The sequence below is a fragment of the Tyto alba genome, unplaced genomic scaffold, assembly GCF_018691265.1.
Source record: "Tyto alba isolate M040663 unplaced genomic scaffold, T.alba_DEE_v4.0 Super-Scaffold_9, whole genome shotgun sequence".
In the NCBI taxonomy this organism is placed as follows: domain Eukaryota; kingdom Metazoa; phylum Chordata; class Aves; order Strigiformes; family Tytonidae; genus Tyto; species Tyto alba.
The window spans coordinates 40875386-40899933 of NW_024881330.1; the positions used below are offsets into that span (position 1 = coordinate 40875386).

Genomic DNA, 24548 nt, shown 5'->3' on the forward strand with positions numbered 1-24548 from the left:
TTATTTTTCTTTCTTTCTTTCTTCTTACTCCCTTTTCCTCAGCTCTTATGCAGCAGGTTGTAGAAGCATTTTCTTTATTTTTCTGATAACAATGAGTATCTGGGTTCCTTGAAAATAAATATGAGATTTTTGTGTGTGTGTGTGTTACTAGCACAGCAAGATACTTAGCCCTAATTTGAGTCACACATTACTAAAGTAAAGAACTGACCTATGACATACTGAAGTAAAGTTACTCTGACGTGCTAAAGAACTGACCTTTGACATACACCTTCCCCTCCCTCCACTCCCTCCCCACCTTATTGCCCCCTTCCATAGCTTCCACTTCCATCCATGTTCCACCTATGTTCCTGGATTTGGCCAGGCTAAGTGGCATAAAAGGTAAATTGAAGGGGACCAACGAGGTCATTGTTCAGAATCAAAAGCTTGGACAGTGAATCAGGGTTAAGTGTTCGTATCATTTTATACTGGCAAGCTTTTCTCATAAAATTATAGGCTATGGTGGCATAGATAGAGGTCTCTTGATCTCAGAGTAGGCATCTCCACGATCATTTGCTGTATGAAGTTTCCGTCATTTGAGGTAGAAGTGTCACAAATATTTAACCACAAATATAGAAACAGAATATTGTCCTTTAGATTTGGGAAGCCATCCTTGATTCAAAAAGCTTTTTCATAATTTTGCGTCTGTAAATAGCCTAAATTTAAGGATGTTCAATTCTGAGGTTCCTACTGTGTCACTCCTGTCTAAAACGTACTGAAATCTGTTTATAATAAATACAGATGTAATGAAAATCCTTTTTATAATAAAGTAAAATTAAAGCCTGTGTCTGTTCAGTGCTATACAGTGGGTTTAATGGTGTTACTTTGCAAAGGGCTTTCTCTTTGGAATGTAATCAAGGTCTAGGAAGTTCCCTGAAAATTAAGAGCTGATAAATACCTCATCCTCTCCCACAGTCATGAGATGAAAGCAAAACCACTGGCAAAGTTCCTAGCAGCTCTGTGGTAAAGTAAATAAAGCATTTACTGCTACTCTTTTTTGACTCAAAAGTGAAAAGGCAAACTTGCTAGTATTTCTGTGACCAGTAGAATGAAAAGGAGGTGTTCCCACTCTTTCTGAATAGAGAAAGTCCTGCTGATGGTTAAGCCAACTATGAAGGAAAACACCCTTGGGGGGGGGGGTGGGGGGGTGGGCAAAAGAGCCTAACCTTTCTCCGCACCCCCAAGAAAAGCCTAACAGAGCTGAAGCTACAGGCCACCATTTATTATTAATACATATGAACTGTACTTATGCATTGTAACTGGATACAGGGAGTATAGCCTTCCCTAATGCTTTTTATGGTAGATGACTGCTTTCATTAGAAAATCCAGATAAATGGATTGGTTTGGAAAAGAGATGCTCTAAGAAACCCCAGGGGTTGGGACAGCATGATAATTGGCCTTGGAGTAAGAGTTCTTGCTGCAGGGAAAATCTCAGGCCTGGCCATCTGCTGGTGTTCCCTTAAATGTTTTTTTTGGGGAAGAAGGTTGTAGGAGAGCCCGTTGCCAGCACTGGATCAGTTGCATCAGTGGGACTCCACATGGTTCCTCAAGAAAGCTTTGCCAGTGGCAAGGGCAGAGGTGGCAGGAAAGTAGGAGTGGGTGTCTGAAGCTGGTAGCTGCTGTTGGCAGGACAAGCAGATGTCCTGTTCCTCACTTCTTCCCTCCACACACACTTGCAACAGCCTTGTTTCTGGGGTATGTTGGGTTTGCTGCAAATGTGTATAGGACTTTTGGTTTCTGATGTGCCAGTGTGCCAAGTCATCACAAGCATCTGAACCGTGCTCCTGGAGAAGACAAACGAGTACTGTCACACCGCAGTTGAAATAACTTCTCTGAGGAAGTTATGTCTGTATGTGGTATATACATACATACTAAGTATGGAAATGCCAAATAGCTGAAAATGTTAGGTGAATAGGGTGCCCTTCAGATGCTTTCAAATACCTGTCCAGACCATTGGCATAATATGCTTAGCTTTATTGAAGGAGTGAAATAGTTTAGGTCTTAAAAAAAGAAAAAAATAAAAGAACAAACATTGTAGGAAGTACTGGTGTTTGAATTATATGTTCACGTGGTGTGTTGTTACTGCCTTTGCTACGCTACTTCTACTACTTTAAGAATTGTATTTAAGTGTAGAGGACAGTGGTGTGGGCAGGTGATGTGGGACCAAGTACACTCTATAACAGGTTCACAGGCAATAGCCATGGTGTGATTATATTTTAAATAATCAGAGAGCAACCACCTATTTAAAATGTTTAACCCATCTAATATATGTAACATTATTATATAGTTACACATGACACAACTTGGGTTGTGGAGTTTTATGCCACTAGTCTTTTACTTCTTTTTTTAATAAATGAAGCTGATGCCGTAATGCCAGTTCAATTGCTTTCACCATTTTTGAAGTGTTACTAATTAAAGACCCATTTGAAACACAGCAAATCAGAGTCTAACTAAAGTAAAACCTGGACTATCCACATATGGCATGAACAAAGGACGTACAAATAATCAGATTTACTGAATGCCTCCAATATTAGTGGTATAGGCACATCCAGCCTATCAATATTTGGTTAAGGAATATTTGCTTTTAGTAGCAAGTATAAGTTGAAGTGTCTTCTCATTAAAAAAGTGATGAGACAATACTCGAGACTCTCATATTAGTTTTACTTAAGAAAAGGTGGAAGGCAGATCGCTCTTCCTCCTCTAGAAAGTGTTGAGGCATCTTGGCTCAACCGAGATGCAGTGCAAGGTGTTTCACTGTAGGATAGTGAGAGACAGAAAACAGACATTAACACTTATTTGTACCTGCAAACTCATGGGAGAGAAAACTCTTTTGAGGCCATCAGTCTTTTGGGACAGTAGAAAAGACAATGTTGAACACAAAATGTTCTCTTTTCACATCTTATGAATCCCTCTTGGTAGGTGTAGGTTACATAGATCTAAATTTAGGATTACAGGATTACAGTAACCAAATCAAAGTGGACTTGTGTGGGATAGTTCTGGTCTAGTAGAGCATTATGGATGTTGTCCCTTCCTTCATTTCTGTTTGTCACTGCTTTGTTATTGTGGTATTAGGCCTTAAGTTCACTTTAGACACCTTTCTTTTCATCATCAATTTAATATAATAGTAATTCGCAAATAGTTAGTGTATACAGTGTCCACAATAATTTTATTTGGTTTCATACAGTTTATACATTCTGGTTGAGTGAATATGACATGTTCTCTTTACCGTGTGTAAGTCTCCCATTTAGTGAGTGTCTGTTTTTACTGTATTTCCTCCCTTGGAGATGTCTCTACTGACGGTTGCATTGTGGCTTCTAAAAGCAGGGGCAAATAGGACTTACAAATGGCAGTAGACTCACACCAGCTTCCCATTAAGGTGAGGGCAGGGTCAATGGGAGAGCAAACTCCTGTACCAGAGGTGAGAAACACAGCTGGAAAGCATGGGCAGACTCAAAGTCCTCACACATAAGGATGGTGATATCACTGCCAAACCTTTTCCTCTTCCTGTTCTGTTGTTTTAATTCTTTGGGATTTTATTTTGGCGTCTGCAATCTAGCCTTCCTGTTCTATTTGATACGAAGATGTTTGGTAACAGAGGTGTAAACCTTGTTGGGGAACAAGCAAAGTGACCATGGCAATGTGCATGAGAGTAAGTTCTTCTGTGTTCAGCAGTTCATTAAAATCATGTAACACTGTTTGTTATTGGTCTGATTTAAGTTTTTATATGCATGCTTGTACAGAGTAACCTCAGGCATCAGGTAGACAGGATTACTATGATGACTAATGAAGACCCCCCTTTGTTTATAATTGGGCATTGATTCTTCATTTGTCCTTCTGCACGAATTCATACACCATATTGTCCTCCGTTTGCAAACTCATATCGGGGAAAATACTTTCTTCTAATAGCTGTTCTTTGAAATTGTGCTCTCATTTTCATCTTTCCCGAAGATACTTGGCAGGAGCAGAATGTATTTAAATCCTTGCATTTCCAGAATTAACAAAAGCAGCACTCGGAGCAGGGCTGCGTTGCTGCAGAGGGGTAGGAAGGGTGGAAGTAGTCTCTGTGCTGCTATAAACCTTGTGACTGTGGGCGTGGGATGTGCAAAAACTGATCACTTGCAAAGGGAATGAGACTGTGGCTGCTCTCAGAAAAGCAGAGCAGCCTTTCAGGCTGAACCATTGCAACTGATCCCTTTAACTCTTGATTTGGATCAGGTATCTGACCCAGCTTAACTTTTCCTTTAAGAAATACAAGCATACCCACCCTTATCTCCCAAATGAGCCTACCTGCAGTACGAAGAGTATACATAAATAATAGCAATTAATCACCTTGGTGCATTACTCTGACTTTTCCTGTGGCTTTTCATTGGATCAGATTGGGTTGGATGTCTTAATGGCAGTGGACAACAAAAGACTAAACAGTTGCTTTGTGGAGTAGCTCATTTAGAAGACTAACAAAAGGTATGTATTGTTGAGTTGATAGACTAAGAAAAGAAAAATCAGTGGTTTTGAGACACCATAAATGTATTTTTATAAACACAAAGTATATTCATACAAAGTAAGTACTATTTCTGTATTTATTTGTTTTTCTGTGTAGCAGAACAAACCCATGGTTCTTCGTAAGCCTACAAGCGGTGACTTTCTTCTTCACTGTAATTCTTGATCTGAGTAGCAGGGAGTCTTATGAACCACCTTGAGCCAATGTTAATTTTATAAATTGCATTCCCTTTTCCACAATTCCCATGAAAAAGGTATTCAGCTAGATGAACACTTGGAAAATTTTAATAGGACCCTTGAAATCTGTTTGAATTCAGCTTCTTTTAAAAAAATCTCTTTCTAATGGAAGCTGTGAAAGTATCAGAGATTCTTATGCCTTAGGGGCAATTTTTCTTCCATACATAATGGTGAAACTCCACTGTTATAATATATGGGTGTTTAAAATACTCTCTTTGTTAAATTGAAGCTCCTGCTTAGAAGTATGTGAGTTGGGCTCTTTTTGCTTGTTTTCTGTGACTTTTATTATTATTCTTGACCAGTATTCACATGATTTTCATAGCACTTTCCATTTGTTTTGTTTTTTTTTTTTTTTTCCTAGTCTTTTCCTGGCCCAAGTCTTGAAAGTGAAGATTTTAACATACCTCCTATAACTCCTCCGTCATTGCCTGACCACTCCTTGGTGCACTTGAACGAGATAGAGTCTGGGTATCACTCGCTGTGTCATCCCATGAACCACAACGGCCTCCTTCCATTTCATCCACAAAACATGGATCTACCTGAAATTACAGTTTCCAACATGCTTGGCCAAGACGGGACACTGCTTTCCAATTCTCTCTCTGTGGTAAGCCTTTTTAGTTTCACCCTTCTGATCTGCTGTAAGTTGCGAAATCATGGAAATACAGACTTGTTTGAAATCCTCCGGGGGGGGCAGCTCCTGTACCACTCAAGTCATGGAGCGAGCTGACCTGACTCTGGGTTTTACATGCCCTATGTCAAATCCTACCCCTACCAGAGGCGGTCGGGGGGTTTACAGCTGAGTTCCTGAAAGCCGAGATGTTACCCACCGACTGGAGTAGAATTACTCCCACATTACACGGATGTAAATAATGACAAAAGGAGGCTCAATGCTTTGACTTCCGCTGCAGCAGGGTTTGGATCCAGATGGCCGTTGTTCTGTGTTTGTCTGACGAGGCTCTTTCCACTCTCATTTGCATGTGCTGAGAGATGTACAAAAATTTAATATCTCCTTGTTTACTGCATGTTTGGAAAACAGCAAATGTTATTTCTGATTCTAGGCCAAATCTTATAGCCTTTTTACAGTTCCCAGTCTTTAGCCAGCCAGAATCCAATTGAAATGACTGGACGATTTGCTTATAAAGTCTGTCAGATAGTCATTATGGTTGTAATCTTGGGAAGCCTGATATTATAAATCACTTCTTTGAATGTTAAATTGCTTGCAACAACTGCAGAGCTACTTTACGTGTTACATTTTCAAGTGGGCTCTACAAATAATTAGTATACTTATTGCATAGCAGCTCCAGACAAGATTATTTCATGTCGATGTACAGTTCTAAGCAAAAGAGTTAAAAAAAAAAACAGGGAAAAGGATGGGGCCTGGCATTGTGTGGGACTCACTGGGCTTCAGGCACTCTGCTAGATGGGCTGCCCAGGATCTGCAGATCCAGACAGCTGAAGTTAAGGATCCTAGAAGTCCTAGAGGTCCAAGGGTCTGGGCTTCTCATGGAAGGATCAGAGACTTAGGGCCCTGTGTCCCAGCTGGGAGGCTCTGCACTTAAGGACTGAGGCTCTTTAGGCTTCCAGCTTGCTAGCTTCCTATCACATTACCTAAAAAAAAAAATAAATCAGTCCTGGGAGTCTGGGAGCTGAGGCAGCATATGGACGTTTGGGGGCTGAAGGATCTGGGCTCAGCCTCTCAGACTAACAGCCCCAGAGCCAGGAGCCATGGTGGCAGGAAAACCGTTAGTTTACAACAAAAAAACTGCCTTGTCACTGGGCTTCATTGCAACTTAATTAAAATAGAGCTGCCTTGATTTTGAGGAGCTCTGCATTCCCTCTGAGGATGTCCAACAAGCTGTACAGGGCGGGTGTGTGTGTGTAGTCTTGGCTTTTTATGTGCTGCTTAGTTATTATTGATTTACTAAGATGTTGCACACTTTCTGTTTGAGGTCAGAATCTGACCCCAGGGTTCTGTTCAATGATGGGAGGAGGGGGGAGAAGCAGATTTTCATAGAGAACTATAAAAATACTTCGTGGAAATGTTTGAATTTTGCTTGCATTTCTGCAGAGCTGATGGTGTGCATTAAAGAGCATGAACTAAATCTTGTGCGGTTCTGAGAATCAGAGCTATGAAAAGACTTGAAAAAAGTAAGAGAAATGCTCAGCACTGCAGTCGAGACAAGCAGTATTTCATTGAACTGACCTCTTTTGAGCCATGGCTGTGGCTCAAAACTATGCATTCTTTTAAATTCTGATGTTCCACATTAACCTCTTGAAACAAGCTCTGAACAAAGGGCCTTGAGAGTTTGTAGATCATCACAGTGAATTATTGCATCGAGGGCAAATACAAAAAAGCTGAATAATAGAACCAGGCAATTTTGCTATTGGGACTTAGTGAAGATCAGAAAAAATGAAAATCAGACATCAAGAAAGTATGCACTAAATTTTCAGAGTCACTTCTGAGGGTTTGTTCAATAAATAAAGCATGATCCTTGAAGCATCATGGGCTAAGTCAACTGTTATCCCTAACTTGCATGCCCTTTGCACACAAGAGGACCTCTTAACTAGCAGTAGTTTTAACTCAAGCTGGCTTGATTGTCAAGCAGATTAAGTTACTTCTCACGTTAGTGCAACTGGTAGGATGTTAATACCATGATTTTGTCTGTTTCAATCGCTGTTTGGCAGTATAGTTCTTCTGATTTTAATTTGATAACTTGAGAGAAATTAACTTGAGGGCTATAATTTAAGTTAAATCTTCGGTGAATTCAGTGACTTCTTCAGTGAATAGAATAGCCCCATTGTCCTTCTGGCTTTCAATTGATGAAGACAGAGGATTTTGTAGAGTTAGCATTCTTTACTTATCTTTGAAGCTCTTCTTTATAATCCAGAACCTTGCACATTTTTTCTTCAATATGACTCTTTTCTCTTGCTATTACTCATCTCTAAGTTTCCTTTTTACTATCTCATCAAACTCTGATCCATTTAACAAGTATTTGCCTAAATCACTTTTGTATTGCTTCACATAGAAAATAATGTGTAAGTTTCTCCAATCTGTCTAAACCCTTGCTGCCATATAATTTCTGGTATATCAACTACTGCTTAGGGTGTTTGCAAACCATGTATGTCGCCTCATTTTTCAGGGCACTCATGAGTATTTTTAGAAAAATTATTCTTAGAAATGAATCTGTTGGCTGTTCTCTATCCCTAATTAATTTCACATCTTCAGCAAATTTTACTTATATTGGGACAAATTCAACTGCAGTGCAATGTGTCTCGGGTTGAATTTGGTCAAGTCTTTTTTTTTACTTTTAACATCCTTCCTTTTAGCCAGTTAGTAACCCACGCTGGTATTTTAGCAATAATACCTTCCTTTTTGTTGATGTTAGAACTAGTGAGTGGTTTTCAATTGGTGTTTTTGTAGACAATGCAAATGAGAGAAAGGAAACACAGTGAGCTCAGAAACAAAGTAGAAAAATAGTTTGTACACTGAGTATGGCGTTTTTCTTTCATCTCAACAACCAGGTGTTTTCAGATGAGGATTTCTGTGATTTTGGACAGATTGAAAATTGAGGATGTACCCCTCCTAAGACCCTTTCAAAACTCCTCCCATTAGAAGTCCTGGTTTCATACTGTGCAGCACTCCCTCCAAGCTGCAGATGAAATCCCTTTGAGTGAGGATTGCAGGATTTGCCCCAAGCTCTCTAAGAATTCTCCTCTGTGGAAGTGCTTAAACACACACAATAAGAGCTCACTACCAGCTCAGTGAATTCTTATCAGGGATCAGCTTCTTACAGATTTTTTACACTGTGGGAATTCCTTCTGAAAAATTTTACAGTGCTGGGAGATGAAAATTTCCCATTGCCTTTTACTGTGTCTGATACTTAAATTTGGAATTAGCCTTCTTTGAAGTTTTTTTGATTGATTTGGATTCCTATTGCACCCCTACTACTTAAAAAAAAAAAAAAAATCACTAAAATTTGTCTTTCTTATTATTCTGCTGTCAGATCATATATCGACTTCTGTATTTGTGTATTTCTGTTTTCTGCTCAGGTGACATACAGGCATATACACACATGCACATGCACACTAATTTATACCTCGCTGTCACATACAGATCTCTTTAGATGCTCATTGTATCTGAATATTGGGGGGTTCAGAAGTCTACATAATTTGTTCAGAATATGATACATGGTAGTATGAACACACAGTCCAGCCCCAGCGTGGTCGGCCATGTGTGGGAAGCTCTCTAAAGTCCTCCTTCAGAATGGGCATGGCTTCTATTCCTGCTTCTTAAGTGGATCCAATTAGATACAGATAGAGCTGTTTAATGAAGATGTACTGACAGTCCTGTAGGCATGTTTGTTTCTATATAACAACATGCCTATAGGGATCCAACATAGGGATCCCTTCCTGATTTACTACAATTGAAGGTAGCCCTGTCTAGGTTTGGTTCAGTTCCAGCTGGGACCTGACCTGCCAGCACTTCTTTGTTTGCATTAATTTTCCTGAAATATTCCAAGGACCACAAGAACTACCCTTCTAACATTTGCAAACAAATGCATGAATATGCCATCCCTATGAGAACGTGTGTTTATCTGTAAAAATGCTCTTGCTTGTGTTCTATAAAATTAGTTTTACTGTGTGTTCATTTTATCAACAGAATTACAGACATTTCAGCTTCTTTAGTATATCCTATAGGTGATTGCTTTTTCCCCCAAAAAACAGGATTAAAAATGACAGTGCTGTTTTTACACAGAGGAAAAAAAAAAAAAAAAAGCAACTATTTTTGGAGTGCTTTCATTTATAATCTTGTGCTGATCTTTTTGAAAATGTGGCTCATGATGGTATACTATAGAAAATTTACAAGAAAGAAATAAAAAAGATTTTAGTTTCTTGAAATGCTTCAAATTTCTGGGTTTGAAGTTTAAAGTGGAAAAGATGTTAAAAGGCAATAAAATCAGGGGATTTATTTCCCAAATGCTCTACTTGTGCTGGCAACAAAAGCCAGCATAATGTATATACTTAGGTTTATTGTCATTTTTAGTATACAGTCAAGGCACACTTTGAATTCAAAGGCTACTGTACAACTGTTTTGACAACCACCACATCAGTAGGTAATGTGCAGGACATATGAAACTGAAGCAAAATGTTTCTTTAGGTCTATAGGGAGTGCAGTACATCAATGAATTCAGATATATTAGAGCAGCATGAATTTCTAATATGTTGCTCTTATGGAAAAGACCACTGGCATATTGAATAATGCTGCTTTCAAAGCAGAGCAGAAAATGTGATTACAGACAATTTCATTGCTGTTTTTAAAATAAATATTTTCAAAATCATGAAGTATTTTATTTCATGTAATGCATAAAATATGTAACTGCGGACTAGAGCTAAAGATCTTCTAGGACACAGAAGAGTAGATGATGTCAGCTATAATTATTCAGATGTGGAATAATAGAAGCATTAGTTTAAAATAAAATACATGTCACAATGGCCTATGTCCTTAGATTAAAAAAAAGCAACAAAAAGCTTTTTTTTTGTACACTTTGACGGAAGAATAAAGGCCATGAATAATTATTTAACATTATGCCCCAATTCGTCAAAGCCCGAACAGTTACATTATACTTTTTCATTAATTATATTTTTTAGATATGCAACCCATGAGAGAGTAATATCTTAAAGAAAATGTGGCACTGTATAACAGGGAAGAAAGCAGGCAGCTACTTCTTTTTTTTTTTTTTTTTCATTTTTCATCTCAGGTAGAATGAAGCTAGTATTCTTATTTACAGTACAGCTGCTAATAAATCTAGTACAGGAGATTGTTGTTGTTGTAGCTGGGATGCATTTAAGAGATTTTGTTTTACCAGTTTCATACATATTAGTTTAAATTCAGTATTCATGACTCATCTTGAGGCTGACCTATATGGTTGATTTTTTTTGGCACCTTTAAGCGTTAGTACTAACTACTGAGTCAAACAGAAATTTCTTATTTCTGATGAAGATGAATAACTTTCATAACAAAACAAAAGATTTACCCCTTATAGCCTAAGTGTTGAGATTTGAATCATGCTTGGATACTTTTTTCTATCTTGTATTGCGTGCCAGTGGTAGAAGATACTTTTATTCTCTGGTGAATACTTCACATTTGTGCCTCATTACCAGGCTCTGGTCTTCAGTTTACATCAAAATTTACTGTTATGCTACACAGACCTGCTGCTACCCCAAATTTTATTGCAGTGAGTTATTGCCATCAGAACCACCGAATCATAAAGCTAAGGTCACAGAACATCTTGTGTTAAAGTATTTATTTTTTTTTCTCTTATTAAGCAACTTTGTATTCTTGCAGGATATCTTTCTTTTCCTTTTTTTTTTTCCCTTTTTTTTTTTTTTTTTTAAATACTATATTTTACAAGCTGGATTTTCTCACTGAAATAAGCCTTGAGTGGCAAAAGGTTACTATAGTTAGTGTATGTTTTGTCAAACATCCTAACCATAGGGATACACAGTCAAATCTTCAGCTGATGTCAGTCAGCATAACTTTATAGTCTTCAGCAGAATTATGGTGATTTATTCCATCAAGGGCTCTGGGACATCATGTTTATCTTTCCTTACTTCTGATGTCTGCTCCACTCTTTTGTCATCAGGAAGACAACAGAAAGGATATGTAGAGGAGCTGATTAAGATGTAACTTGATCAAGATTTTATAAATACCTGCATATTGCATATCTGCTGGTAGAAGGCTCTTCACCGTGCTATAAAAAAGCATTAAAACATCCGAAGTCTAGAAATTACAGCTGCATACAATCAGACTAGAAACAAAGCATGCATTTTTAACAGTGATAGGGATTTACCATTTAGATAATGTACTGTGGGAGGTGGCTGGTTCTCCGTACCCGAGTACTGAAATCGAGATGGGGCATCTCTCAAAAAGATGTGCTCTCTTTGGGACTAGACTAATGGTCCCCCACTGCAGTGGGGTACCAGAACCTTCCCATGGGACACATTGTCCCTCGGGGGTTCTTGGTAGTAAACATTAGTCCATGCATACATGGTAGGGGCAACATCGCTGGTAGTGCCTCTACAGTTTTATCCTCCCGAGAGAAAATCAACAGAGTGGAAGAAAGCACCCTTTGTGTGCAGGCAACTGATGGACCCCACCTTCTCAAGGTCAGCTAGGAATAGTATTGCTGTGAAAATATTTGTGGCTAGTGTTTTTCATTAAATTAGCTTTTTTTTGTGGTCTTAAAATATCTGGTAAAGCTATACTTTCTGTCTGTAAGTACTAGGAACTTACCTTAAAGATAGAGCAAGTAAATATTTGCTCATTGCTGTAGGAAAATATTTGTACTCAAATGACCAGAACTCTTTTTAGAATAATTCTAGGTCTCATTTTTAAAATTGCCAATGAAGCTGTTGATTTACTGTCAACTGGGAAATACAGAATTCTGCTTATTTGAGTGTGGTTGTTGAGACTCCATGTGGCTCACATATTTCACAAATTCAGTGGGAAAACAACTTCAATATAATTTCAAGAAGAAATAACAAGGTGGTGTATTTTATTTTTGAAAACAGCCTTCTGTGGAAAATGCTTTGGTGAACTTTTTTCACAGCAGTTACCCATTGTCTGATAGGAATTTATTGGCTACATAAAAAAAAAAAGTAAGAAAAAAAATATATGTGTAGTGGTATTAATTATTGTTTCTTAGACTTTAACCAGATAGGCACAGGCTAAGACATGATGAATGTGCCGTGAAAAGAAAGCCTTCAGTTGAGGGTGGTAGATTATACAACACCTCACATGTGAGGTACTCACAGGAGTGATTAATGCATAAGCAGCATCATAGCTGCAAGTGTCAAACAAAACAGATAATAGAGTATGCAAATAGAGAAAACATAACTCTCAGAAAATGTCAGAAATTCAGGGGTTTCAGCAGCAGAGATTGTTGACTTTAATCTGCTGCTTTTAACATCGCACGCAGTTGTTGAGAACAGCAAGATAATGAAATGTTTCTGAAGGCTGTCTTTGGCAAAAAAAAAAAAACATCTTAGTGATCTTAAGTCCTGTAGGTAGCATAGAAGTGAAATGTCTTTCTCAAAAACTGTGAAGACGCTTTTGTGAAGACAAAAAGGAAAGAGAAGCCCACAGTGCAGATGAAAGGGAGAGTTTTGTGCATCAGGTGGAGTAGCCTCTTCTTCCACCTGTTTCATGATTTAAATGCATGCATTTGCATTCCTTGAAACTCGAAAAACAGTTGAGAAAACTGCACACCCTTCATGGACTTGTACTGCGTTCATCATCTCGTCCCATCTTGTTCAGGAGTAGAAAGATGCCTCGTGTGGATGAAACCAGTCCCACTGTGGCATGCACTGTCTTAACTCGAACTGCCATTCGCATGCTGGAAGTTCAGATGTGCTGCATGACTCTGCTGATGGTGGGACACCACCAGCCCAGAGGTTCGTGCCAGTGCCACCTGCTAGAATGGAGTGTGAATCCTCCTCATCTAGTCTTGCCTATGTAGAGTCATAGATATTTAGTAAAATTTTTAATTCACTTTGGGAGAAAAAACACAGTCTTGATTTTTCTGAGTTGTAGGAATTTGAAAGGTCCAATTAACAGTCTTACAGGTTTTTTTGTCTGTTTTAATGGTTTTACAGAACTTTAAGCATCATTGTTTGAGTTTTCCACAGAATTTTTGCAGCAGGAAGGGAAAAAAAATATCTACTCGGTAGTGTTTTGAGATTTGGAGAAATAATCATCAGTAAAAAATAACCCATTTCTTATTTTTATCACTTGTTCTTTCTCAAGGCAATTAAGAAACGCTTAAAATGTAAGGATGTCTACTCCTCCCCTGGTCCTTTCAATAACATAAAGATTCATTTCAGATTGAGATCTGCCTCTCTGTCTTTTCCCCGCCTCATTTATACAAAGGCTGTACAGAAGCACTATGTAAATGCCCTTTCTCACGTTGGGATTCCCTGGGGACAGTGTGTAAATCCTTAACCTCCACTGCTAGTGTAATGCTGTACTTCAGCCACATGTATGCAACTTAGGATCTCTGTAGCCTCACTCACACACCTCTGAACTGCATTTATGGCATGTTGTACAGGGCCATAAAGATACAAAAATGAATGTTCTTAATTCATTTTCTGTGCATCTCATGGATGGGTACAGTTACAAAAAAGAACGTACAAAAAAGTATGTAGTGGCAGCAAGAAGCATTATGGGGTGAGGAACACCTCTAAGGCATGCTCATGCGTATTTTTTCACTACAAAACCTGCAAAAATTAAACCTTTTCATCCGAACTCAGGTGAACGAAGGCATTACAGTTTATCTTATGTATTACAAGTGCGTATCCAACATTCCTATTTCAACCAACCTGTAGGGAAGGAAAAGAGACAAAGGAGATGTTACACTCTGTGTGCCTGCCCTGACCTGGAGGTGATGCAGGCTGCAGTGTTCAGGGTACATGCACATGTATGTATCTATACGTGAATGTATGTATGCATCACACTGCTAATCACCGAAGCCCTCTGCTGGAAAGGGAATGTAAAAGACAGGATGTAGTATCTGCAACATCCCCCTTCTCCCCAGATTGTGGATCCACACTGCATGTTAAACAGAGACTGAAACTAGAGCCAAATTATGAAAGCAGATGCGACAGATTTAATCAATGTACTGCATATGGCTGCATCATAGAAATTTTACCAAATCCCTGGGTTATGAGTGAGATTGCAGTGACTCACAATTAGAAACTTTAATAATAGGTACCTTTGCTGTTTGAGTCAGTAAGAGAAGTAGCCTAGTTGCTGAAGTGAGGCATGGCATAGGTAATGGATGACAAGACGAGTCTACCTCATATCCCTTCTTTGAAATTCCACTCCTGACAGTGGTGATATTGGCCTACAGGTGCCTTCACTTCATCCTTACACAAGTTATCTAAACTGAAAAAAATGTTTGAAATTAGATGTTCTGGTCCATTAGCAAAAAAGCCCTGTGCATGGAGGATTTACAGGATCCGGCCCTTGATGAGAATGCAACGCTTTTTTATTCAGAGATTGGACTTCCTTCTAATACACTTTAAGATTACCTTCATTCACACATAAAGAATTTCAGAGATTAACTCGGTAACTAAGCTTCAGTTTCCTACACATGCCCTAACACACAAGTGTGGGATCTCAGTTTAATGAATTCTATTACACTCCCCTTTCTTACGAAGTAGCATAAAAAGTGTTTAGTGCGATAGGCTTAGTGCTGATCTGGATATTAACTGCAGCTTGAGTTGCCTGACAGAAAGTATACAGTGTAAAATAACCACTGACAAAACTTTTAAAAGTTTAAAAATAAACTACAGCATTTGAAAAATAATGCTAGTGGCACTCTGTTCTTCTGCAGCGCCTTTCTTGTGTCTTGAAATGCTTTGTAGTCACTAATTAGCTAAGAAGGTAATATACTAATAACAGTACAAATAGGTATTTGCAATATCAGTCCCTCATATCTGCCAAGTACTATATTGTAGAATACAAAGACATTTACTTTATTAAAAATCCAATAAAATGTAATTCACAATATACAAATACAGATGAGTCCCAAGTTGAAAAAGGCTGAAAGAAACAGATCTTAAGGAAGAAGAGGAAGATGGCGGCTCTGTGTTGTGGGACCCATCATAGCCAAAGTATTACCAGGAGCTGATTTCATGTCTGATGACCAGTAACACAAAGGTGGGCAGCGGTGTGGTGAGAGACAACTTTCAATATTAGAACTAGCAGAAGTCCTCAAATGTAATAACGGCAGGAATTAGCTGCCATGTGTTACACACCTAATACAAAACTATTACGGTGACTGCCTATAGTGATAGCTGAGACCTTTAAGCTATCATGCCCCCTGGAAGTGATACAGCAGCCTTATTTAAAAGTTGAAAAGGTGGAAAAGATGTGAGGATTGTTTCACCTGCCCTTGAAGTGCAGTCAGCTCTAGGGAGAAGTGAAGTATCTGTTTAACCATAGAGTTTGATGCTTCACTGCCCCAAAATCGCAGTGCCAGGCTTTATGGGCCGCTTTCATAGCATGTGTCTTCCTTCTCACTTTCCATAGGCTTTCGTGAATGCAGGGAGAGGAAAACACACACAAGGGAAGTTCTCTGCCCAGGGACTGGTCTATGTAATTTTATCTGTGGCCAGCATTGTTACACTAACTGCATTGTTTGTGGCCTCTGCCTCTGAACTGCATTTTAGGAGTTCTGTGACTGGCTGAAAATCTCAGTGGGATTTTCAGAAATATTCCAGCCTCATGTCGATCCTGTCCAACTCCAACAGGGGCTTTCCCAGAGTTTCAACAGAAACAGAGGACAGCCCTACAGCAGATGGTTTCATTTGTTCAAAAATTGCAAAAATATATTTTTTAAATTATACCAGATTAAGGGTGTGTCAACAAAAGTGTTTGTCAATAAGGATCCATACTCTGCTATCATAATTCTGAAATGGTTTTCTGTGTAACATTTGGAAAACCAGTGCAAGCTCTAACGAGACTGAAGAGAGGAAATATCATCTAGTGTGCTGTTTTGAAGCAATTTTTAATATTTGGATTATCATATAATTAAAGACAGTGTAGGAAAGCTGCACCACAGGAAAAAGTTACATGAGTAACCTGACCTCTTGAATCCTGGCTCAGTACAGCTTTAATGTTGTGTTACTCACCAAATTACAGAAATTGGTCCAGAAGGAACCCTAAAGTCCCTCCCTTAATCTAGTCCAAGAGAGGATTTTAAAAGGTCATCTCCTCCAAAGCAGGATAGTCCATACGTTTGTCATTTCTGACAGATGTTTGTCTAACTTATTTTTTTAAAAAATTCCTCTAATAGCAACTGCACAGACTCCTCAGGAAAGCTCTGGGTACAGATCCTCAACCTTAAAAATTCACCTACTTCATTGTATACATAAAACCCAGCAGTCAGTGGAGGTTAATGCAGACTATTTAATCTTTTAGTTTGTCTATTATTTATTTTTATTTTTAATGTGTGCTTATATATGTATATATTTATATTGAGAAAATGTATATTTATCTAAGAATGAATGATAGGTAATAGATGTTGATGGAACCGCTAGGAAGTAAATAATCAAGAGGATGTATATTAACTCAGACTGTTTTGGTTCACAGCTGACTTGTCCATTTAAGAAACAGTAGAAAAATAATCAGCTTTTCCCAAATCTTATTAGCATGTAATCGTGATCCAGATTATATTAGCCCATAACCTACACTGAGCAAAATAACTCTTCTTGAAGGTTCAGTTATAGTGTGTTATTTTATGAAATTGTTTATGTGCGTATTTTCAATATTATATTTATTTATCATCATCCATTACTTTTAGAAAGTTAGGCTGGAGGAATAGATATTTATGATACTTAAGAAATGTCACTGCAAGTAATGGGATAAAAATAAGCAATGGGTGAAGGTTGGAAAAAAACCCCTGTAATGTCATCTGAATAGTCTGCCAGGTAGTGTTAAAGCACTGGAACATGTACATGTGGGGAAATCCTGCGCTGGCTGGGAGATGGGCTGGATGATTTAATGGACCTTTCTTCGAGTTGTAATTTCTATAACTGGTTGATACATATGCTAGTGTTCAGACATTTGGACTCATTTCTTGTTTGTCTGGCAAATTGTTTCTTGTGAAAGGTTATAAATTACAATAAATAGACTTTGTAGAAGATGAGCTACATTATATACTTGGAAAGAGTTTCTCAGATGATATTCAAGACATTAATGCCAAAGCAGAAAAAACCCAATAGAGTCCTAATCCCATGGCTTTGCTTGAGTGCAGTGCTAGGAAGGAGCACTGCCATAAATAATATTTACATTGAATAGAGTCTTCTGTATTCTAACAATAACTTAGGATAGAAAAGATAAAATAGAGAAACAAATGTTACTTACTTAGAAGTTTCTCCTTGGGAGTTTGCAACAAAGAATGCACTGATGATGGAAGGAGGGAGGGAGGGGGAAGGAAGGGAGAGCAAGCATTTATAAAAATGTTGATGTAGTTATAATTAGATCCATTTTAGAACCAAAAGTTTTATGCAGAAACTGACAGAAGGATACACAATAATTATAGTTTGCTGACAAGCTGAATAGAGTTTCCTTTTTTTATCTTATGGTTTTAGGAAACCAAACTGTAAATAAATATGCAGTCTGACAGATTGTAATTGCGATCAGCAAGGCGTCTTTTCATTTAATCAGATGGTGTTATTAAAATGGGGTTACAATTAAACATTTTATAATGTGACGTAGAACTCTATTAAAATTCTCCAGCAAACAGTAATTTGCATTTGATGCTTCTGCAACCCATTTCTATTTGCAGAAATGTTATTGGCTGTGACCTTCCAGTGGTTAGGTCTCAGCTTGCTGTTCTCTTCCTACTTTGATAAATGATATTAAGTATCCTCTTTCTTTACTTCACAGTGAAGCTTCAAATATTAATTTTGCATTATTTTATTATATTATTTTTGACCCTTGTTAAAACTGCAAGACATTGGCCAAAGCAGGTTTGCACCAGAGGGAATGTGGAATTACCTAAGCATAAATTTTCTTAACTTTAGGAATTGTAGTTTTGATCAACCATAAGCACATATCTGAGTCACAGTTAAATGCTTCAAGAGAAAGTACTATGAGTTTTGAAAGGTATAAGTAGCATTCATCATATTGATGCACCTAAGTCATTATTTCAGTTTAGAGATGCCACAAAGTCTTGTATTTGCCCCTGTCTTTCTGTAGATGTGATCAAGTCATTCCAAGAAATGCAACAAAATGTTTTTCAGGAAGACTTTGAAGTATGACTGCTATGATTCCACATCTGTTATTCCCAGGTGGAAGTCCACGATTTGTTCCCACAGTTTTGTTAGCGGTCGCAATCGCGAATAGAACTTATCTACACAAGGCAGATAAGCAGGCACTTCTTTATTCCAGCGCTGGGGAACACGGGGGATAGCTCCGCCAAAGACGTGTTCGCCGACAGGTACAAAGCACAACATATTTATACACTTTTTTAGCAGGGTCATGGTTACATAAGATCAACAAAATTCCTAAAGTTTAGTTTGACCTTAATAATGATTGGCTTTCAGTTACCTCACCTTACCTATATTCCTATTCTACAGAAATCATTGGTCATCTTTACTGATTGATTTGAATAGAATGAGGGGAGGGTAATGATCAGCATATTCATGTTATTTCCTGGAAATCATTATCATATGCAGATGTCTCTAACGCATGCATGGTTCGTCGACAGTCTTCATCACTGTGTCCACTGATGAATTCCATCCTTGCACATGCTCAATTCATCTTTGGCTGATGCTCATTTCTTCTTTGGCTGATCTTCCAAACCAAACCCAGTCTCTTCTGCTACCTATTGTTTTGACTCAAGATCCATAACCAGTGCCCATTGTTTTAATTCAGGGTCCATAACGATTCGTACAGTGATCAAGGCACACACCAGACTAGCTACCTGTTCCTAAGGGCCTTAGTGTGCTTTATATTCTCATAGCTGCTATAACTCCATTTTAAAATCAAAATCATATTCTAAACTAAAATCAAAATAATAATCTAGGATTCAAGCTATTTTATTAAGGTAACTGCAACAGTTTTGGTAACCTAAGTAGGAGAATATGAGTGGTCAGAAGTGGTTCTGTATTCTGCCTTCCAAGACTTTTCTGGGCTGTAGCCACTCACTGGGATCACCATCCTCTAACATATTGCCAAAATACTTGGAAATACAGCAGTCATTAAAAAAAAAAAATAGCAGATTAACAAAGGTAATTTTAAAACACACCTCAACAACAGTTGGATAAACTAAGCAAAAGGTTTGACTTTGTCCTTCCTTTCCAACATCAAAACAGATGAGGCTGCAAGAACTCTCCAACTGGTCCTCCCTGCACAACGCAGGATTACTGCCCGTGCAGCTTCAAGATGAGTTTGAGGTCACCAGTCTCTAGTAGGGGAGTGATGTCAGTTAAGGAAGAGAACTGAAAATATGGCTTGTCACTTAGCATTTCCAATGGCAAGCCTAGACATGTAATGAGGAAAGCAAAACTAAAAGGTACATAGAAAAAAAACATAGAACTTCTCCAGCACTAATTGTATTCTTTCTAAAATAAATAAAGTACAAACCTGAATCTAATGTTCGAAACAAGGAAGAACTAATTCACATCTTATCTGCATATAGCTGCTTTTTTAAGAGCACATCACCTGGTACACACAGGTGTGAAAGAGAAGATAATCAGGATCAGAAATGCAGGTTGAACCCATTGAAACAAATCCATCTTAGGGTTTTGTAGTGCTATCCATCACTGAAAGTATCTGAGCACTCTATCTTACCGTATAATGTCTTTACTATTTATTTGCAAAATACAAACCTAATTGTAAAATTGCATTCATGCTGGTGCCCCCTTGGCTGGTATAAGGAAATATTTCTCAAGAGGGGAAAAGGCCCTAAACAACAAGGTGGGAAATGTACATAATATTCATCATTTGCATTCAGCTGAAACCTGAGGTTTGTTTTAATAATACAGAGAGAGATGCCTGATCTAGCATATATGCATCTGTCTTTGAATGTCACGCGTTTTAAAAAGATGCAAGTTGCACAGGATATATGGTTTCTTTATCGTTTTTTTTTTTTGCATTTTTAATTGTGTACCATATATTCACATACCACTGTGCGTTACAATCAAGCCTGTTTGATTACTTTCAATTTATGCCATAGGATTTTGTCAGTCTTGCTGAAAATTTCAAGACATTTTACTCCAGACTCATTCTTTTTTTTCCCCTCAGATTTATTTACTACCTTTAGAAGTAGAAAAGTCCAATTTCAATCATGTTAGAAATAGCTCATTTTAGACAAGTACGTGCTGCTCTGCTTACAAAACATATATGAGTGGAATATGCAATTACCACAACTCAGTTTCCTGCCACAGAAACATTTCAGCATTATAGCATTACAGAAATAGAATGACATGCATAATGAAAGATTTCAAGATTCACCCAAGGCATTTATTCTCTTCACCTTAATGTTCTCAGCAGTAGCAGAGTATCCATTAAAAGGTACGATGAATTATGGTTGCTTAGCAACCGCGAGGAGCTTGTAACAGCACCAAAGAATGAAATGGCTGGTTGATAAAATGAATTTTCTCTGAGCATTAGCCTGTTGAAACTGCCTTTTCTTGTGGAACATAAAGTGCATTTATTTGTCTCATGCATTTTTTATTAGAAAATTATTTGAGTTTCAGGGACTTGAATCGTTTTGCTACAGGAGATATTTGATTTTAATGTGTTGTACTAAAATAAGTAATAAAAGACATTTTCTTCAAAGTAAAGACACCAAACAAACGTAGGTAGCTCCTTTTGAAGTCAGGAATAAAATCTTACGTAAGGTATGTCATTACTCGTTTCTAATTAAGAGTGACATTAGCTAGGACTTAAACTTAAATTTTACCTTTGAAGGAAAGTTTGAGACAGTTAGCCAATATGCAGTGAATAAAACGAGAGTTTTGAAATAGATCTCGTGGATTCATCATGAGTGAAATAAGCTTGCCTTCTCTCTTCCCACACGGTATGGTAGCCATGTCTTGGAGAAGGTCAGAAGTGGTTGCACGTTCATACCTAGCATCACTGCTTGTTACTGTGCTAAAAATACATTCATTGTAGGCTTCCATCCAACAGCGAGGAGATGTTTAATTTTCCACTGAGGGTCTCCAGGCGTGCAACAGCAGCCAGAGTTAGTTGCATGAGCATTTTTGGCAGAGAAGTTTTTTGTTGGAAAATGCCAGAACAGTGAAACCAAAGTTGAGGTGGGGGGAATATATCTGTCGTGATTAATTGTTCATTGGCAATATTTTCTGAGAATCGGGACTATCTGGTCAGGACCTGAGACAAAGGGAGATCAAAAGAGAGAGAGACATGCCCATTCCAGAATATCCATCTGGACGTACGAGACTAAAGCTTAGCCTTCTACACAGCATTATTTAGAGCTTTAACTTTTTGGGTTTGTAGCCCATAACCATGCCCAGATGATTACTTATTATTGGTCTACGGTCTTTTAGTCTTTCTTGTGAGTCTTAAGACAGTGACATAATTGTTCTTACACAATCTAATAAAGGTCTTTTAAAAGGCCTCAGACCTTACTTTACTGGTGGAAATAGTTCTGTCAACCCCCATGCGAGCACCTGGGTGAGAAGCGACTGTAACCCTGCTGCTGCATGGTCAATCGGTAGAGCATGATCTACCGAGAGTGACCTGGGGTCTGTATGAGGGCGGAGTCCTTGGTGCAACGTGGAGCCACTGTTGCATTTTGTGGCAAAGCAAAGGAGGTCGCGTGCATGCAGTTGGCGTGGTGAGTCTGGGTGGCAGCTGAGAGGAATGGCCGGGGAGCCAGGGCGGTGGAGAAGTCCTTCTTGGCTTAGAAGTGTTTCTCAAATTCTGGACTGGAGCAAGGGTAAGAAAGCAAATCTAAAAATTGGGATGAGATAATATGACTCGTTTAGGTGCTACCTACCTGGCAGGAAAGAATCAGAGTGAGACAGCATTTAAAAAGTTGAAGGGTCTCGCAGTGAGCCGCCTTGCCATGGGACTTTTAGACCTGTATTTCTGTGTGCAGACCGATTCTGGTGATGCTGCTGAGACCACTGCTATTGACTGCTGTTGGTAAAGTATGGGGCTATTGCAGTTAACATGACAGCAAACATTGGCAGACTAACAGAAAACAGATTTTAGTTAAGTTGACAACATGGCAACATTTTTTACAGAGTGTTTTTTACTGCAAATTAAATGCCCTGAGAGATACATAACTAAAGGCACTAATAACCTTTTTGGACTGAAATATAATTCTGCTCATGTGAAAATGAAAGAAAATTTGTATTAAGTGGTAAGATCTTGCCTCTTTAAAGTACATGCTGATAATCAAACATTAAAAGTGAAACACTGCTCATCTACAAAGGTGCAAATTAAAATTCCAGAGAGAGAGCTTGACTGATTTGTTTAACAAAGAGTTTAATACAGCAGAATCCCACTTGAACATAAAACTATTACACTCACAATAATCCTGTCTAGCTGTTGGGAGATCCAAATTAAAACTCTCACTGATATTTGCTTAAATCTCATAAATTGCACAGAATTAGAGCATATTGAAGTTGTGTATTTATTGTGATCTCACTGTCTAATAGGTTTTTAACATTTTAAAATGATGACTGAAAATATGTATTTTCCCCTCAGATGATTCAAGTATTGTATATTTTATTCCTGTATTCTAATTTAATACCCACTTGTTTATTAACTTACTAGTGTCAACATGACAAGGCTGTATTGAATGCGGACTAAATGTTCCATTTAAACAGATAATTTATTTTGTTATTAGTATTAAGGTGTTATGAGGAGATTATTCAGTTGAAGCTGGTGGATTAATACTACTTCTCAAGGAGATATTTTCATGATCATTTACAATGTTCCATTGTTTCCATTCATACCTATAGAACAGATATTTGTTCTTTCCCACTTGTGATTCCTGTGATTTAGCAGCAATATTACATACTGTGTTCTGTTCCACGGTATTCTCTGGAGGATTTAATTTATGGATTTGTTGTATGAAAATCTCAAAGTTCTACTGACACCTGAGATTCATAACAGTTTAGAAAAGGAATTGCATCTCAAATGACTGGCAAGTATTTCAAAATTAGGGTTTGTGATCTCTTTTCTCCAGATCAGTTACAGTGGCATATTCAAGTCTTTTACGTTGGGTGGGCAGGTAGAGGTTTTAAATTTGATCCATCAGTAAGATTCCCCACATTTTAGTTAGGACACATAGCAGATGTTGACTTAAAAAAACAATACATCTGAGGTAATAAAGTTAGGTTAAAATGTGATGAATTAGTAACATCAAATAGCCAGTAATTTTGCTGGGTTTTGATACTACATTAGAAATAATCATGGCATTCATGGTGCAATCTTTCTTTTGTGAGACTGATCTAATAAATCAAGAATGTGCACACACCCACCTAAGAAGTAATCATAATTCATGCTTTGAGAAAAAGGTAAAGTTCCAGGTCTGCAGTCCTTGCTCATAGCTACATTGTATAAGGAACTAGGTTAATTTAATTTATGAAAATGTACAGTTGTGCCAGCTGGAGAACATAGAGTCAATCCTCTCTGTTGTTGCACATCACCAAGAATTATTGGACGAGGAACTAACCACGGTTGCAAAGCCCCAGTTGCTATAAAGCAGTGAGCAAAATTAAAGCAGTAGAGAAGGCTTATTTTATGAAATGCCCAGACATACATAGCACCAAAAAAGGACTCAAAGTATATATTTGTGTGTGAACCTAGCAGTAACCACAAAGTTGTTGCAGTGCTTTGGTTGTGGCCCTCTTCCAAAAGTACTTGTTATATCAGAGCAACATGTCTAATGTATTTTTGCATGAATATAATAAAAACAGGGTGTGATTTGACCAAATGCACTGACATAACCACTGCATACTTTTATGTGAATCTGTCAAATGTGGAGCATGTTGCATAAGAGCACTCTATTTCTTACAGCTGCCTGAATAAATAGTGTACATAAGCCTCCTCAGAAACAAAGTCAATAACAAGCTGTCTGGTTACATGTACATTTGTATGACTTCTGGTTAACTCGAAAGCCCCAACTATGATATACAGAGCTCTGGAATATGGTGTGGGTTTGAGACACTCTCTGGGGAACCTTTATCTGCATATAGGGTCTTTTTTAATATGTGACGGTTTTATATCA

General features: G+C 38.0%; 1 protein-coding gene across 2 annotated transcripts in view; it reads left to right on the forward strand.

Moving 5' to 3' along the window:
* TOX (thymocyte selection associated high mobility group box) overlaps window positions 1–24548 on the forward strand; it is a 226164-nt gene that overhangs the window by 127664 nt on the left and 73952 nt on the right. For both annotated transcript variants that reach the window (XM_042786269.1, XM_042786270.1), the window contains exon 3: window positions 5132–5374. In XM_042786269.1, the coding sequence (XP_042642203.1) occupies window positions 5132–5374 (243 nt within the window). The remainder of the gene's footprint in view (window positions 1–5131; window positions 5375–24548) is intronic.